At 43.1% G+C, this 18,306-nt stretch overlaps 3 protein-coding genes across 4 annotated transcripts in view; 2 read left to right on the top strand and 1 right to left on the bottom strand.

Moving 5' to 3' along the window:
* Positions 1-2,568, top strand: part of akap12b (A kinase (PRKA) anchor protein 12b) — a 35,523-nt gene extending 32,955 nt beyond the window's left edge. For both annotated transcript variants that reach the window (XM_054761731.1, XM_054761732.1), the window contains one exon: positions 1,373-2,568. The gene's annotated coding sequence lies outside the window, so the exon portion shown is untranslated. The remainder of the gene's footprint in view (positions 1-1,372) is intronic.
* Positions 1,021-13,081, bottom strand: zbtb2b (zinc finger and BTB domain containing 2b). Its single transcript, XM_054761733.1, has 3 exons — positions 12,133-13,081; positions 8,124-8,304; positions 1,021-6,037 (listed from the first exon to the last, which is right to left on the bottom strand). Exons 2-3 carry the CDS (start codon positions 8,294-8,296, stop codon positions 4,714-4,716), a joined length of 1,497 nt encoding a protein of 498 aa, XP_054617708.1. The 5' UTR covers positions 8,297-8,304; positions 12,133-13,081; the 3' UTR covers positions 1,021-4,713.
* Positions 13,082-14,970: 1,889 nt separating this feature from the next.
* Positions 14,971-18,036, top strand: armt1 (acidic residue methyltransferase 1). The gene is made up of 5 exons (XM_054762012.1): positions 14,971-15,074; positions 15,386-15,491; positions 15,585-15,826; positions 15,935-16,100; positions 16,446-18,036. The coding sequence occupies exons 1-5, from the start codon at positions 15,016-15,018 to the stop codon at positions 17,226-17,228; spliced, it is 1,356 nt and encodes a 451-aa protein (XP_054617987.1). The 5' UTR covers positions 14,971-15,015; the 3' UTR covers positions 17,229-18,036.
* Positions 18,037-18,306: the final 270 nt, after the last annotated feature.

Here is an 18,306-nt window from a genome sequence, read left to right as displayed (position 1 = left end):
AGGGAAGTGGTGTGCAAGGGGGGGGAGATGAACTTCTGCTGAAAGACTGATTATGTCCCGCCACCCCCCACCCCCAACCCCCTTCTTCTAGATGTCTTTTCCAGTGAGGCGAATTACAGCTTTGATATACCCGAGACAGGGCAAGTTTTATACCAACATTTTTTATAGTCTCATGTTATCTCATGTCGTTTATTTAGGGAGGGGGCATAAGTGGGTGTGGCTAACTGTTTATCAGCCGGAAAAAGTCTTGCTACAAAATGTGATTCATGGACTTGTCCGAAATGGTTTCAGTCGGATGCTAAAGTATCAAAGTATACGGTATTAATATAAAATCAACTTAACTCGACAGTATACAGTACTAGTCAAAAGTTTAGAGACACGTTTTCATTCAAAGGGATAGGAAAGTGTCTTAAAATTTGTGATTAGTAGAAAGATTAAATTGACTACTTACTGTACTTTGTCACTCAACAGAATGTGAAAGTGTCCCCAAACTTTTGACTGGTAACATAAAATTAACTTCTCTTGACTGTATACAGTACTCGTCCAAACTTTGGAGACACATTCTCATTCAATGGGATGTAAAAGTGTCTCTAATCTTATGATTGGTATTAAGATGAAATGGATGTGACTTACATATACAATACTAGTCAAATGTTTTGAGACACCTTCATGTCCTGTTGAATGAGAAAGTGTCTCCAAACTTTGATGACTACTGTATACGGTCATGTCAATTTTTTATACCAGTCAAAGGTTTGGATACACTTTTTCATTCAGTAAGATGCAAAAGCATCTCCCAACGTTTGACTGGTACAGATATAAAATTTATTTGACTTACAGTATACGTTAGCAGTCAAAAGTTTGGAGACACCTGCTCATTCAGAAGTATGCAAAAGTGTCCACACTCTGAAAGGCTGTTGTATACTGCAAAACAGTAGTCAAAAGTTTGGAGACACTTTCACATCATATTGAATGAGAAAGTGTCTCCAAACTTTTGACAGATATAGAGATAAATTAGACTTGACTTCCAGTATAAAGTATTAGTCAAAAGTTTTGAGACACTTTTGCATACTTTTGAATGACACAATGTCTCCAAACTTTTGACGGGTACTGTATACTGGAAGGTGGTTTTATTTCTGTAGCTCCAGTTCACAGCAGATGTTATCTCAAGGCACTTTACACATGAACCACGCCCCTCACGTTAAAGAAAACCAGACAAACTCCACACGAACAGGCAAAGAAAAACTCCCTCTGACGTAATATTAATCTAAAAAACAAAAAATGATATGACCCCTGGAGCGTGTGGTCAAGCTTTAATCCCATATGATGAACACGTCAAGTCCATTTCATGACACACATTGTCCTCTGTGCCCAGATGTCGCCTGGGAGACGTCCCGTCTGCACCAGGACGAGAGGGAAGAGGACGAGAGAAGACAAAAAGAAAGAGGATGCTCGGTGCTAACGCAGACACTGAGACACTGAGACTGGGCTCCACTCCTTCCTGCCCCGAGAGAGTAATCCTCTCATTCATCCATCCATCCAGCCATCCATCCACCCAAAACCACCCAGCATCCAGCAGTGTCTCAGTGACCTCTTCTATTGCTGTAATGAGGCAAGCATCACCCACCTGGACGAGTGTTTACCTCCGTGTGAGTGAGTGTGTGTGTGGGGTGTGTGATCTGTATAGGTGTCAGAGTATATCGAAAGGTAAACAGATGGAGGATTCTTATCTTGTATATTGTATTTATATCTCCAATACACTTTCAGTGGCCCTTTATTTTTTCATTTTGAGCCCTGTTTTGTTTTTTCCCCCTTAAAATAATGCATACAGTGTGCGCAACAACAAGATTACCAAAGCAAATTGTTGCATAAAAGGACTGACGCCTTGAATGGTTTTGTAGCAGCCATGGTACAAACTGTGATTCCCATACTGCAAAACATCCAAATTACAGCATTTTCGGGGGTCATCTTTTCGCTTTTTAATGTATATAAGGAAAACATAAGCTGCCTAATTTACTGTGAAACAACCTTATCACTCATTATGTTCTTGTAATAATAGAATAAGATGCTATTTTATCACCATCGCGCATCATGAGGTCGAGCTAGCTTTAAAAAAGATCTCACTCGGTTTGCTGGTAAAATGACGCCCTCTGGTGGCTGCAGAAGGTAGTGCGTGAAGTTTTTGACTTGACCGTATTTTTTCATCAAGTAACAGCACATTATTACCAAGTAAATCACTCAGTGGCTGTATCAATCCTTGATTTTTGTACAAAAAAAAAAAATCCAACTGCATTGACTTAGTTGATCTCAGCAGCTTGTAGCTTTTTGTAACACACTTTAATTGTGGAGTCTGTTAACATTTGTACAGATTGTATGTTATGCTCTTGTACTGTATGTACTTATTGTTATAACTAATCTCCTTCCGACAGCCGTTCAACTGTAATATTCATCTAAGCATGGTTTTAACTGTCTTTTATATTTCCAAGCTGTTCATAGTAACAATACAGAATCTTGTCTATATTTCATTCAATAAAGTTTGAGAGGGGAGGAAATAAAAGTGTCTGCTTCCATTTTCATCCCTGATGATGGAAAAGATGTTAGTATAATCTGCATTTTCTGATTATATAAAAGGTAAAGGTAAAAAAAAAACCCAACTTTTGATTTAAAAAACATAAATCAACTATAAATTACACAAAATATAGATCTTTTTTCTATAAGCTTTCTAGAATTAAAAATTACATTTTGATAAACTAGAAAAATATTTCTTTGGTTTTGGGGATTTTAATTTTAAAAACTACAAGCAATAAAAACATTGCTACCATATAAAAACTTTTAAAAACGTTTTTTTCCCAATGCTGAGGTGTCTTGAGTGTACAAGGTATGCTCATAACACTCAGACTCTGCATAAGAAAGTTAAAACAAGTGAAATAAAAAGAGAAGTGAAATAAAAAGACATTTTATTGTCTGCTCTTCACTTAAAAAACAAAACAAAGTAGTTGATAAAGAAAATAAAAAGACTCGCATTCCTGAGAGCACTTTGATCACAGTAGATGTCAGATGAGCATTGAGGGTGGGGACATCATGTATTAACTCAAGTATTATGGGATGGACTAGTCCTGATGTCATGTCTCTATAAACAAGGTGAGGGACAGACAGGACGGTGTCAAACTTCTCAACTTCCTGAGATAGCCACATGTCTAAACACGCACACGCGCACGCACACAATTACTGAAGATGTTTTTTTTTTTTGAATGATCAGAATGCTGGACCTTTCAGCAGCGCCACCTAGCGGTACACTGCAAGAACATAACCACAGCTTTTTAACGTTCTCTCTGTGCCCTTTTTTTTGAAGAACAAAAAACTTAAAACTTCGACTCGACCTGTGGAAACCATCTTTAGCTTGTGTAAAAATGTCTGTAAAGGACAGCATATTAAACAAAAATGTTTGTGTTTAAGGAATAGCACACACCTCCACATTTTTTGGGACTTTTTTTCCCATAAAAAAAACATTTTTTGGGCAGGGGGGATTGCAAAAATAGCTTCTTTTTTTTTTTTAAATAAATACAATCTGGAGATGCATGCTTTTCTTTGGACGATATAAGGAATTGTATCTTACTACAATATTATAGAGAGATGGATCCTATGAAATGACAACTATATTGATTATTCCTAGCGGGGCAATCGCTTCTGTTAATAAAATCATTCTAAAAGATCATTATTGAAGGCTACAGTTATGTTAATGGTCCTTCTTGCCCATCCCTAATGGAACTCTACACATAAAAGCTACATTTTCTCTTCATAGGTTCTTTGTGAATTTATCAAAAACTAGTGTGAAAAATATTTAAGGGGCTTTGGGAGTGGATTCAAGTTGGTTGAAAAAGATAAGATCTGTGTGAGGATGGAGTATCAAAAAATAATAATGGAAATGGCACAAGAGGAAATCTGCATTTTTGTATGGAAGCCTGTTTGCGCCACTGAAAGAAAATAAAACATCCCCACAGTAAATCAAAATGATGAGATAAACATTCAAAATGAGATAAAAAGTCAAAATGTATGACATACAAATCGCACATGTGCCATGTGACGAAGGCTCAAGTGAAGAAGGCTGTTTGTATCTGAAAATGTGGACTTTTTACCTGATAATTATGACTTTATCTCATGATGACTTTCTATCTCCTAATTCCAACTTTTTATCTTGTAATTATGACTTTCTTATCTCTTAATTTGGACTTCCTATTGGGATATTATTTTTCTTTCAGCAGCAGAAACAGGCTTCCATATGTTTGTTTGTTTAGTTAAGTTTGTTTGTTAGTTAAGAGAGTGGCCCAAACTCTGATACTGCTAAAAGTAAGTGTGCTTTCTCCAGTGGTGGACAGACACAAACACCAAAGTCAACACATGAAAGGTTGCAGCTCGTGTTGAGTAAATGGGGTTAAGGAAGACAGCAAGAGCACAGATTGTCTCGGGCGTTTGTCCTCTTTAGTCTCCCTGCAGCAAAAGCATGTTTTGTTGTGTGCAGTCAGACAACATCTCAAAGTCGGGCCTCTCGCTTCCTGTTTGAAAGCAGTCAGTAGCTTGAAAGTCCTCAGCGCAGCTCCAGCAAGGTGAGGCGAGATGGCGGTCGTCTCCCTGTGAATGCAACCGGCTGACAAACGCAAACCCTGCCTGACGTCTGTTAGCTTACCCATGAAAGATCATTTGGGAAAAGTGGTGTCGCTACTCTACCAGCACGTCCTCAGCCTTGATGGCGTCGAGCGGCGTGGCCGAGTTGGACAAATCGGATCCGTCGTCTTTGGAAACCTCCTCGTGCTGCGTCAGCATTCCCGCTGTGGCGTTCCCCTGCAGCCCCACCAAGCCCCCCTGGGTGAAGCACAGGTGCTTGATGACCTCGTTGGGACTGGAGAAGGTGGTGGCGCAGATGTTACACTTGTAGGGTTTGGAGGAGGCCAGGAACATGGCCTCCATCTGGCTGCTGTCGTCGCCCGCCGCGCACAGTTCCATGCTTTGCCGGTCCACAAGCGTGTAGGCGTCGGCGCCTTGGTTGAGGCACACGTGGCGCGCGGCCTGGTTGGCACGGCAGAAGCTCTTGCCGCAGGCGCTGCACTTGAAGGGCTTGCCCGTGTGGATGTACATGTGCTCGCGCCAGTGGCTCTTCTGGATGAACTTGCGGCCGCACGTGCAGCACTCGTATTTCCGCCGCTTCAGCTCGCGGTCCAGGTCGGCGCTCTCCAGGTTGTCGATGTCCGCAATGTCCGACGGGGGCGGCGTGTCCGCCTGGGAGTTTAAACCGCCCACCCCCCACCCTGAGGTGGACACTTCAGCTCGGGGGGAGTCGGAGTTGTTACCCGAGGCAGGCGTTTGCTCGCTGTCGCTGATGATCTCCACGGAGGTGCTGGCTTTGCTTCCATCCAGCATGGTCTGGTCAGCAGGCATTAGAGGGGAGGGGGCGCTGTTGAGCTCCCCTGAGCTTTGTGCCAGCGCTTGGGTGTGCTGCAGGAGGTGCTCCCTAAGCAGGCTCCTCTGGTTGAAGCGACTCCTGCACAGGTGGCAGGAGTAGTGCTTCCTGAAGGAGGAACTCCTCTTCATGATGCTGGGCTTCACGTGCAGGATGGCGTTGGCAGAGGCCACGTCAGCACTTGTCAGCGTGTCTGACCCCGCCCCCTCTTCGGCGGCAGGCGGAGCTCCACTGGTGGAGGCCTCCGCTTCTGGCGGGGAGGGCTTGGACGAAGCCACGGCGGCCGAGGGGAGCTGCTCCATGTCGACGGGCGAGGAGAGCGGTCTCCTCGCCGACAGCGCCGCCTGCTGGTCGGCGATCTGGATGCCGTAGAGGGAGGTGGAGAGGTTGAGGCTCTGCTCCGGGTGGGAGTACGCCGACTGGCTGGCCTCCTGCAGGAGAGGGTAGGCGTGGAGGAAGCGCACGCCTTGCTCCAGCCGAGCGGGGTCAATGAGCTGGGGGGCCAGCTTGCCAGTGTACATCAGGTTGAGAAGGTAGCTGAAAATGTCGGGCTGGATGTCGGCCGCCTTCAGACGCACGCAGTCGCTGGAAAAGCAACAATTAGCAACATTAGTCACTGCTTCACAAGCAGGAGTCTGTGCTCAATCCATGATGGACAATGAGTGACCACATGAGGACGCTTTGCTTAATGGTAGCCATGTTTTTCCAACCAAGGTTTACACACACACACGCACGGGTGTACCAAATTTCCCCCGGTATCAGCTAAACACCATAAAGTTACAGTGGATGTTTTGTAGAGCACACTGAGCTGTGTGAGAAATTTCTACTTAGTACATGTGGTGTTTAATAACAGCGCCACCTTGTGGCGTATTTGTCAGAAAAATAAACACAGTAGGGGCGCATGTTAAGAGTAACGTTCACCCTTTTGTGTGCAAGTGTTTTTGTCAGTAGACAACAGTTAAATAACAGCGGAGGCGTAACTGCTGCTCTCTGCTGCCTAAACGGGCTGCATGGGAATCATAATAGACGACTGCTGTGAGCTATAGATTGTTCATTAGTCACGTCTTGTATGGAATCACAGGAGTGCCAAAATTAAAAGGAAATACGTGTGGAAATACAAAGAGAATCAGTAATAAAAAAATATACACTTTTTCTCCAATTTGCCGTTGTTTTTTCTGTTTTGTATTTGTCTTTTCCACTTGCGTGTTGTCATTCATTGCATTTAGTAAAGACAAAGACAAAACAATGATTTCTGTTTTGTCTATGTCTTTTCCATTTGTGTTTTGTCATTCAGTAATGGCAAATGCAAAAGCATGCAAATGCAAAAGAATGACCCGCCCACAGAAGTAAACGGGGGAAATTGAAATATGGCGGCCGTGGACGAATGAGAATTATGAGCAATTGCTCAGTTGGTGGAAGATGTCATGGAAAGTTTTGATAAAAAGGTCTTTAAAGTCTTTAAAGGCCAAATCTGCGTTGATGAATACAGATATGGATGAAGCTGTGTGGCGCAATCTTGAGGAGGTAAATGCCTTACCTTATCTTATTTAAATTTCCCCCGTTTACTTTTGATAAACGTGTATTTGCGTCTGCTTTCTGTCTGTGACATTTTTTCCAGGCTCCCGAGTTTCCATAACGACATAGGCCCTGCAAGCAGGAATCGTGTAATCACGTATGGAGTAGTCATCATCCTGGCAGAATGCGTCTTTCTTTTGCATTTGCCACTACTAAATGAAAAAACACAAATGGAAAAGACAAAGACAAAACAGGAAAAGCGACACCAAAATGGAAAAAAAACAAAGACAATACAGAAATCATTCTTTTGTCTTTGTCATTACTAAATGCAATGAATGACAAAACACAAGTGGAAAAGACAAATACAAAACAGGAAAAACAACAGCAAATTGGAAAAAACAAAGACAATACAGAAAAAACAATGACAAAATGGAAAACTATTATTGCTTCTCTGTGTATTTCCACACGTATTCCCTTTTATTTTGGCACTCCTGTGATTCCATAGTCTTGAAGCAACTGAGGCAAAATGGACTGCACTACCCGGTGGCAATCAGCAGAGGTACTGCTGATTCAGAGTCAACGAATTTGCGGTGTAATTAATCATTCAAAAATTACTTTTTAAAAAATTAACTAAATAAATTAAATACATTAAAATAATTATTACTTTTATATAGTTTTTTTTTTTTAAATAAAAATAAATTCTACTAAAACATTCACCAGCTGTAGTGCACATTTTGGCCAATCAGAATCGTGAAAAAGCAAACATAGCTGGCGAGGTCGCACATTATAACACTCTAATATTGAATATAGTGAGAGATGAGCTGTACAATGACTTGTACATTAGCTTTAAAATCAGTGCTTGCTTGCAGGACATGACACCTGTAAGTCAATGAGTTTATGTTCTGATGTTAAATAACATATTGTCCCACATTTCATGGGGCACAAACCAAAAAGCTCAGTTTTGCCCGTCCACACACAAACACTGAAGCCAAACATTTTGGGTTTTTTTTTTTGCATGTGGACATGAGGCCAAAACGCATAGAAAATTATGCGTTTTTTTTTTAATATCTGTACCCGTGTGGACAAGTGTGGCTGCTTGCTAAAAGTCCTCACGCTGGTGATACACGCTGACCGTTTGGCTGCGTGTCCTCCGTACCTGTCCTGGTGAATGAAGAGCATTCTGAAGTAGTTGGAGAAGGCGGCGAGCACGGCCTTGTGGGCTTTAAAGAAGACGTCTCCTATAGCCACCGTGCAGTCGCACAGGAAGCCAAACTCCCTCTGAGCGTTGAGCTGCTGCAGCAGGATAAGACCGTGGTTGGCCAACTCCATTCTTCAACCTGCACACACACACACACACACACACACACGTCAGTTTCCTGTCTGCGACAAGACCGGAGGGTTGTGCAACCACAAAAGAAATGAAGGCTTTTTTTTAAACTAACGAGCACTACTTTTCAAAGACAGTGTGCTCATTATGTTCATGAGCACTAATCATATGATCAGAGGGGTCAAGCCCAAGCCAATGTCGACTGGTTTAAACATCCTCTGTTATGCAAGTCACGTTTTAATGATGTTGTTTGTTTGCTCCACTTTTGAGACAAGAGGCGGATAAATGGCCTAAAAGTTTTTCATGACGTCATGGGGTGGGGCGCTTCGCTACACATCTTAAAATAAAGACTGGTGCTCTGCCAACTATCCGCCAGTTAGACACAGTAGCTAGAAGTTTGATTTTCTTCAGTGAATAGGCTAACCTAGCATGATGTTGCTGTAACAATGTGACTGTAATGTTAGCACCGCTAGTGTTGCTAACATTTGTGCCCGCCTGACCCTCTCCTTAATGTTACAATAGATTTGGTGATGCTATCTGTTGGCCCTTGCTCATAAACACATCATAATGGGACTGTCTGTGAATGCAGCTTGTTGTTCCAACCCCGCACAGTAGACGCCATCGTGTAACTAACCCTTAGAATAAGACGACGTTGCAAGAGGGTTCCGTGTTGCCAACTTAAGTACAGTTAAACCTGTCTTAGCCGCCACCTGTATATAACGGCCACCTGCCTATAGCAGCCACTGACACTGACACAAATGTGGGGAAGGAGAGACTCACGTCGCCGATGCACTTTAATCGCTTTATTAACAGCGGAGAACACAGCAGGACTTTACATCCACGCCAACATAAACACACTTCCCAACTCTCTCGACACTCACAGCTAGCACTCAACTTAGCTCTCCTGCTCGTGACGTCGCACCGTCACTTCCCGATGAACTAAAGCTGTAATGACATTCTGCCGTATATATAGTAGCACAGATTTGTTCTGTGGGTGCTGTAGAATAACAAGCCTAGTTGTTCTTTACAACTTTTATGCGCAGTCCCACAGTGCCCTCTACTGGTCAACATGTAACAGTATAATTATATGTATCTGCAAACACAACAAGCTTCTAATCACAGACATCTTAATATGTGCACGCAAAAATTCAAAATGGCCGCCAACCTATCTATAACGGCCACCTGCCTGTAGCGGCCACTTTTGCCGTTTCCCTTTAGTGGCCGCTATAGACAGGTTTGACTGTATTCAGACACGTCGAGATTCTTTTTTCAAAAAACAACTGGTGACAAATCGCGCAACTTTTTCTGGTCTCATTGGATGCTTTTGGAGACTAACAAACGCACAAACTGCTCTTCTCAACCGTGCCTCCCGAAGCACTCACAGGTGGTTCTGTCTTGCTTGTGACAAAAAAATTAATAAAAAACACACACACACTGAGTTTATTTGTATTGCTAAACATAGTTTTGCTTTTCATGTTCTTTGCTCACTTTTTGTCTCCTGCAGCATCCATAAAAATGCGGCATGGCAAATTATGCAAATTTGACTGGCAACCCATCACCATAAATAGATTGTGGTCATGTGGGATATGACATCTATTATGTTGGACAAGTGCAGAGTTAAGAGTGTATAAGTAAAAAAAAGTGTCTAAAGAGCACCACAGCTCATTAGCATGTTCATTCATTAGCGTGTTCCCATCAGTGTGTTTACTGAAAGCCAGCACACTTCCAATACAATATTGTGGGACTTCTGAGCAAGCTCGCACACGCACGACTCTGTTCTTCTCAAGTCAATCACAGCAGACATGTCAGGACTTGACACATCCCGCTGACCTATTGGAACAAGTGCTGTCAACCCTAGAGGTCATCGTAGGACCGGGAAGGCTTGGGGCCATCACATGATCAGGGTGATGGGTGTCGGCACACATTCCTCCCAAGAGGAGGACTTTCTCCATCAGGAAGGCAGACGGTTGCTTCTCGGTTCATTTACCTCGCATAACCTCAAATGTGTAACTGTGCACCCCCAACACGGGGCACTTAATAGGCATATACTCCAAAAGGTATGGCCGCAGAGACTTCTAGTACTGTGGCGTTGCAGGATGTGATCGTACACCACAAACAAACGTGTTTACTATGGGGGCATTTACACAACACTGTTCAAATGGAGGGTGTGCACATTCAAAACAACTATGGCGCCATTTGTGTATACAAAGTGTATAGTTACAACAACGCTACTGTGTTCAGTGGCGGGGCATTATCACGCCACATATACGCCAAAGAAGGGCATTCATGATAGCTGTTGTGTGTAGTGCCTCTATCGCCAACTACTGGCCTGGCAAGCATGTTGCAGTGGTTTTTGCTGCGTTTTGTAGGTTTTTCAACGTGAATGGGGATTGTTTAGACCAGGGGTGTCAAACTCGTGCCATGGAGGGCCGAGACACTGCAGGTTTTCTTTCCAGTCAGTCCCTAAAGCAGGTGAATTTAATGATCAACACCTTCAGTTTGAGGGAAGGAGCTCATCAATTAAATCACCTGCTAAAGAAACTGGTTGGAGAGAAAACCTGCAGCATCTCGGCCCTCCATGGCACGAGTTTGACATGTGGTTTAGACAATATTGTCTGTACTCGGCATTAACTCATCGCACTTATAAACCGGCAGCCCATCTCACCATCTGCCTCAAGCAGATGGTTGCACCCCCGGCATTCGGTGCTGCTAGCCTCGGGTCTCCCCCTCACCCCGTTAAATGGAGTTTAAAAAAAAAAATAGAATAAAGACCCACTTAGCACTAAATGGCTATAACTTGACTCGAGATTGATGTCGATCTGCTCTATGTTTATTATCATCATTGATGTTATTTACCTGACAAAAGGTCAGCTTTACTGATTATTTACTAAATTCAAAGATCAAAGCTTCCTGTCATTGAATACCCCAAATAATCCCTGAAGAAACCATACAATTTTAGTTATGTTTGCAAAAATAGTCCCTAACTCAGTCAAATACTAAAAAAATAAATAAATGTACAAAATCGTTGCATATAATAGCAATAGCAAAGCAAGTGCAATTGTTTTGATACAAGCAACTCAAAAAGACTTTGTCATGTTTTGAGAAAATATATAAAAGAATGAGAAAATATAAACTCAAAAAGAATGTCATGGTTTGAGAAAATATATAAAAGAATAAGAAAATATTGAGGCATGAGCTTAATAATACATGAAATAGCACTAAATAAAATTAAAAATACAGTGCGCTTATATAATGTTAACATTTGAAGGGTTAAAATTGTTTGATATTTTATACTTGCTAGTTTAGAAAAACAACATGGCTAGTTTATAAAAAATGAATTGACAGGAAATTTGAACCAAGCCAGAGAGTTATTGAAAAGTTTAGGCAGCACTACTGCGAGGGCTTTCAATAGCAACTTGTTTGCAGGCGACATAGCGCCGCCCCTGCTGGGAGGCAGACAGACACGTGGAGCAACCACTTCCATGGTACAACATAAAAGTAATTCCCACTTTAGAAAAATATATATCAATGTTACAGCCACATTTAAAAGGTCACAAATAAAAGTACGTATGAACGGGCAGCACGTAAGCGACGTAATCATTTTTTGTATGAATGAGAACAGAAACAGCAGATTCCACACAATTTTGACCCAATGCAGCTAGCACGAGAAACTGACGTGCATTGCGCGCACGCGGTCCGGCGAGCGCGCGCACCGAGGGGGATGGGGCTGCTTGCTAGCAAAGACGAACAACTTCCCTGTGTGACAAACAAGCTAACGTGTGAAAATAACGCCACTTGGGAGTCAAATACTGCATTTTTAAGCTCTTACTCTCCGTACCTTAGTACTCGCCGTCCGTCTGAATCGTCGTTGCCGTGCCGCCGCCACCGTCTGTTTGTCACCGGGGTGGGGGACTCTCGCTCTGCGCCGTCCGTCCGTCCTCTCTGGGCTCTCAGCAGCTTTGTAGCGGCGGCGGAGAGGGTCGTCGGTTGTTTTCCGGTTTAGGGGGTTTTACGTTACAATCACATGACTGTGGCGAAGGAGCCAGCCAGCCAGCCGTTGCAGGATCCGTTGGGCAAGGGGGCGGTCGCGTTAACGTTAATTCCCCCCCTTAACACACACACACACAACGCTCTACCCTTTTTGTTGTTGTTTTAAACCACCGTTGGAGCCCAAAAAAAAGCCCGGCGGTGCGGAAGCAAGCCGGCGACTTTAGCCTCTGCTACATGCTAAATGCTAGCTTACTCTTAACCATTTGTGTTATTTAAATATGATATTTGCACTTGTTGATTGACCCTATATAGCACAGGGCGGTTCAACGCAATTGTTCCTGGTATTACTATTCCCATTTTGTATATTATGTCATCAAAACTAACTTCTAGTGGTAGTCAAGTCACAAATTAAGACGAAGAAGCACTATTTTAGCGCTAAAGATATGATCTGTTTTGTTTTGGGGGTTTTTTTAAATGTACTGCAAAAACACAACTTAAAGATCCCCTACAGACCGTGCACTGCCGTTTTTAAGGAAAAAGGCTAATCAGAGATCCTCCACACCACATGACATCTGAGTTGAACTGCTTTTAAGGACTGACTATAAAAGCGCCAAATATCTTCCATATAATTGGAGGGGGTTGCTGTTTTTCGGAGTCGATGACAAAAATCCTAGTCCATCATCCTGTTCGTTACAGGGGTGCTCTGCTGTTTTTAGGTATCTTCTGCAAAAATGCAAATCAAAGATCTATCTTATAACAGTAGGGCTTTACTCTTTTAGGGAATCTGCTGCACAAAACTTTGGTCTCTCCCAGTTTATGAACTGAGCATGCAGGCCAGTATGTAATGGGCCGTAAAGGGCTGTATTGTGTTTTTACCGAAATAGAAACCGAATGAATGTCGCCCTAACACCCATAACTGTCACACTATTTACGAGTGCGAATGGGTCCCTGAAGAAGTACATATTTTCACGTTTCTGACAACATATCTGTGTCAATACAAAACAAAATTTGGTGCAGATGCATAATAGCTGCTATCACATGCTCAGTAACACAATACAGTAGTGAGCAGTAGTGACTACACAAATCAGCTCCTTGTTCCTCACTTAATGGCTAATTGTTAGATTCCAGGTTGTACTTGGTTGGCTCTTTAACCTTCAGTAGAAGGGCTTCAGTATGCAATGTGTCGTCATCAGATGCTGCCATTGATTGATAGTGTTCACTGGATGCTTAGCCGGGCTGCAGGAAAAGAGTCTGTAAAAGGAGACATGGGAGGAGGAGGGGGCAGGACTGTGACTGTTTTGTTTGTCCTATCAACAAACAACAGGCCCACATCTGATCCTGAGAGGCTTACCGGGGCACAAAAAAATCTTTGACAAACAAATGCAGCAGTGGAGCTGTAGTAGATGTTAATGGCAGCAGGATAAAAAGCATGTTTACTCATGCTGGCTGGCTCACAGCAGGTAGATGAACTGACTCTTCTGAAGCCTTTCAGATGAGTGAGAGACATTGCCTTCCCGTCATTCTGTCTCTTGAGGACTGGACGTTTCACATGACTCTCTCACTAGTGATTTCCGCTAAATTGATTTTTGGCCCTGCTGTAAAACCAACAGAATGCAGCCTGCAAGAAATGAACACGGTGAAATTTGGCTGACATCACTGCAAACTTGCCGGGGATGCAACCGGAAGAACGCCACAAGCATGTACCACAACACCTGTTTAAACAGGTCCTTTAACCGCCGCCCTCCCCCACTCTCTGTCCACCGGCCGTTTGGAAACCGGAGTGGTGAGTCACTCCTCTCTCGGTCTAGAAAGGGGGGGGGGGACGACACACAGATCCGGCCAGGCTGGAGCCCGGTGGGGGGAAGGGAGGCTCTGGCCGGCGGTGGCTCAACACCGGAGGTGGACGCAGCTGGACTCCCACACTCAAGGCCCCCCCAACATCCTGACAATGCTCTGCCATGTTCCCATAGTGACGCTGCCACAATCAATTGATATGCTTATATTTTCTAGAAAAGTAAGCAGGGTAGCCTGGGGCCAGTCATTTGTTCATGGACAGTGACATCCGGGATCCTGAGTGTGTCTGTTCTTCAACTTATCGTTTGTTTACCGTGGGTGGAACTGTTTGGAAACTATCTATAAACACAAGTGCGTACTGTATAACCATATGTTATATTGAAGTAAATTATTTCCCCCACCCAAATTGAGCACGACTCCCACCTTTTTTTCTTTCCCGCCAAAAAAGCCTCAGGGCTTCAAAATCTGCTGTTTGCTGATTGGACAATCTCTGGTTTCCTAGACAACCGTTGCCGTTGACAACATGGGATGCCCCAGGATGTGGGCCACAAATGTATGTGATGTGTGATCTTGTGGCACTCTCTGGTTACTTTTTGTAAATATTTTGGGGTGCGTTTTTATAGCTAAAACATAACGTGTCATGATGTACTTGTACTTTCTGAAGGCACAACGTTAGACTTCAATGTAAACGCTAGGTGGCAGCACAGAACCATAAATAAAACAACTAGTACAACGTTTTCTTTAGTAACATATTGTATAGATTATATTGTAGTTTAATTTGTGAAAATAAGATGAATATGTCGAAATAAACGAAACAATGATTCCAGGCGACGTCGTTTCAAAATAATCGAAACAACTTCCGGTTTGTTTATTTGTAGCCACCCAATAAAGTTTTCTTTTGAATCCGGAGCTCAGCTGGCTGCTGCTAGTGTGAAAAATGGCGTGCGACCAGACCAGCAACGTAGTTCCTCCTTCTCTGTCAGCGAAAGTGGTTGGGTACGAATGCCAGCTTCTTTAGTATGTCGCCCTAATTGGAAACACTGCTGTGTCGGAAAACTGCTAGTTAATAGAAGGACTAACGTGGCCGAACTAATAGTAGCTTTAGCATTTAACTTAAGCTGTCAATGCCTGACTGTACTGTCTGCATTGGGAGGATATGACGTTCATTGAGTCTGCCTGATTGTATAATTATGTCGTTATGCAATTGTCTTCATTGTAATTAAAATTCGTGTGGAATTAGTACATGTTGCTAAGTAGGAGCTAGCTAGGTTGGCCTCAATTATATGTTGTGTGTCTCTTTCCTGTAGGTCATTCGCATATTTGACAGTGAGAGACCGACTGCCTACAATCCTCACGAAAGTCATTGACACAATCCATCGCAATAAAAACAAGTTTTTTGAAGAATATGGAGAGGTGTGGCAATATGTGTCTTTAATTTCCCTTCACTTTATTTTTCATTGTATTCAATCTGTGAATCTGACATGTTTCTGGTGGATTTGTCATCAGGAGGGGATCGAAGCGGAGAAGCAAACCATCTCTCTGCTGTCCAAGCTGAGAAATGAGTTGCAGACAGACAAACCCATACTCGCTCTGAATGATGGTCTGACTGACGCAGACTCTTGGAATCGATACCTGCTGAGGCAACAGGGCCTGCAGGGGGACCAGGAGGCGGTCAGCTGGTTCAAGTCTCCGTGGCTGTTTGTGGAGTGCTACATGTACCGCAAGATACAGGAGGCCGTCTGGCTCAAGTGAGAAGCAAATGTTATATTCAAACATTCTGACATGTCTTGACAAGGCTGACAGTGTGAATTGCATAAAGTTTATGTTGTTAACAATAAGCGATTATGTTATTGCAGCCCGCCTATCAGTGATTATGATGTATTCAATGAGGGGAAGACTCAGAGCTTCTTTGAGTCCCAGCAGGCCATCATAGCCTTGTGCACATACTTTGAGGGCATCAACAAGAACATAGATGACATCTCTGAACATCACCTGCAGGAGCATTTCAACAAACTGCTACAGGTTAGCATATTCTCACTCATCTATGATTCCCAAGCTGAGAGACTACCACTGATGGCGCATGGGCTCCATCTAGTGGTGCACAGGAACTTTAGAAATTTACTTAAAAATAATAATGAAATTAGATTCAAAACACAGAAACGTAACACTTTTACAATAGCCTTGCCACTTCTGGTAATATATATATGTCTAACGCCAATATTAAAACCTAATTAGTGTGTTAAACTTCCTTCCGGGTCAATTAACGACCTGATAACAAAATGCTGGCCAATCAAACAGAAACTAACAAATTTAAAGCAATAAATGCTTTGATAAGATCATTCACTGTTCTTACTTGGCTCTTCTAAGGTTTCTCTATGGGGAAACAAATGTGATCTGTCCATCTCTGCTGGGGTGGAGAACTCCCAGAAGTCCAGTCCCATCGACTCCCTAGTCAGCCTGCAGCCTTTCATCTTAGTGGACCACTCCGACGCCGTGTGGTCGACCCTCATTTCTGCCTGTCGACGACAACAGTCGGGGAAAGCGGGCTCCAACCGAGTGGACATTGTTTTAGACAACGCTGGCTTTGAGTTAGTGACCGACTTGGTCCTCGCCGATTTCCTCGTGTCTTCCGGTCTGGCCCACGAGGTCCGCTTTCTCGGCAAATCCTTCCCTTGGTTTGTCTCTGATGTGACCTCCAATGATTTTCATTGGACCATTCAACAGACTATGGCGGCTAATCACAAGTGGATGTCTCAGAGGGGTGTGCAGTGGCAACGCTACATGAAGGAAGGGGTGTGGTCATATCACGACCATCCCTTCTGGACACAGCCACACGAGTTCTGTGATATGGCGACCGACGCGCCAGACCTGTACGCCACTCTGCAGGAGGCAAACCTGGTGCTGTTTAAAGGTGATCTCAACTACAGAAAGCTGGCAGGGGATCGGGACTGGGACCATACAGTAGGCTTTGAAGCCGCGCTGAGGGGTTTTGGACCAGCACCTCTGTGCAGCCTGAGGACTCTAAAGGCTAATATTCAAGTGGGTCTACAGCCAGGCCAGGGGAGCAAGCTCAGCTCCCAGGATCCAGACTGGATGACAAGTGGCAAGTACGCTGTGATCCAGTTCTACAGCCCCAGTTCAGAACAATAAGACTGACCTCGGTGTCGGTCATTATCGTGAAGCCATTGGACCTTGCTTCATACAGAAAGCACTTCAATATCGCATTTGGATTTCTCTAAGGATGTCAGCGTTTGTTTGTTTGTTTCTCTTTTTTTTTTTTTTTTTTTTTTTAAACAAATCGAGATTCTTAACTAAAGTGCCATTTAGAGGGCTACCTGCAAAGGTTGAATTGGAACAGGAAGACATCCAGGTGCCTCCATTTAACTGTTGCGGACTACCATGACCTGGATGACCGACAATCTACACAGACAATTAGAGGGTTGTGCATTGCAAAAAAGCATGAAAATTCTGTATGTTGGTACACTGCAATATAACGACTAAGTGAAAACATTGTACATCCCAACGCAGCACATATCGCTACACAAAGTTAGTGAAATACATGTCTAACCCAGAACCAGATTAAAGAGAGGAGAAAAAAATGATAGTCTGAATGTTACCAGGTTGATAAACCATTAACACAAATAAGAATTAAGCTTTATATTATTTAATGCAGTAGCCATCTCTCATAAGAATTTAGTAGGATTTTGTATAGGAAGTAATGTACTGTATTTTGTACACTTGTTGGGAAAAGCTCACCTAGCTTAGATTATAGCGTTTTATGGTGGAAAGATACTGTTTTCAGTGCAGTATGGCTCGAAAACTTATTTTCCCTCTGACGAAATTCCTGTGTCATATCTCCCGAGGTGAGAAGGATTATAAACGTTTTACCTTGTTTTGCATTCAGGCAAATACAGGGACCGTGTTATGTACTTACAAAACATAAACTGGATGCAATAAAGGCGACTGTGTGTGTCATTTTTGTTTCGACGCAGAACGGTTTGATCTAAATGCATGTTTGCACAATCAAGCGCTTATTGTCTTAGTTTCTAACTCGTTCTGGATTCCTGGCAAGATCTTATCATTCTAATGAATGGCTTTTCATCAAATGAACTGCAGTGACACCCCCCCCCCCCCCCCCCCCCCCCAATTTCTCTGCCATCATTTACAGACATGAAAAATGACCTCAAAAATCAACCTCATTAGCATTTAAACTCACTTTTATGATAAT

This window comes from Dunckerocampus dactyliophorus, chromosome 19 (assembly GCF_027744805.1).
Source record: "Dunckerocampus dactyliophorus isolate RoL2022-P2 chromosome 19, RoL_Ddac_1.1, whole genome shotgun sequence".
In the NCBI taxonomy this organism is placed as follows: Eukaryota; Metazoa; Chordata; class Actinopteri; order Syngnathiformes; family Syngnathidae; genus Dunckerocampus; species Dunckerocampus dactyliophorus.
The sequence above is the reverse complement of the archived record's forward strand: the minus strand, read 5'-3'. Positions and strand labels throughout refer to the sequence as shown.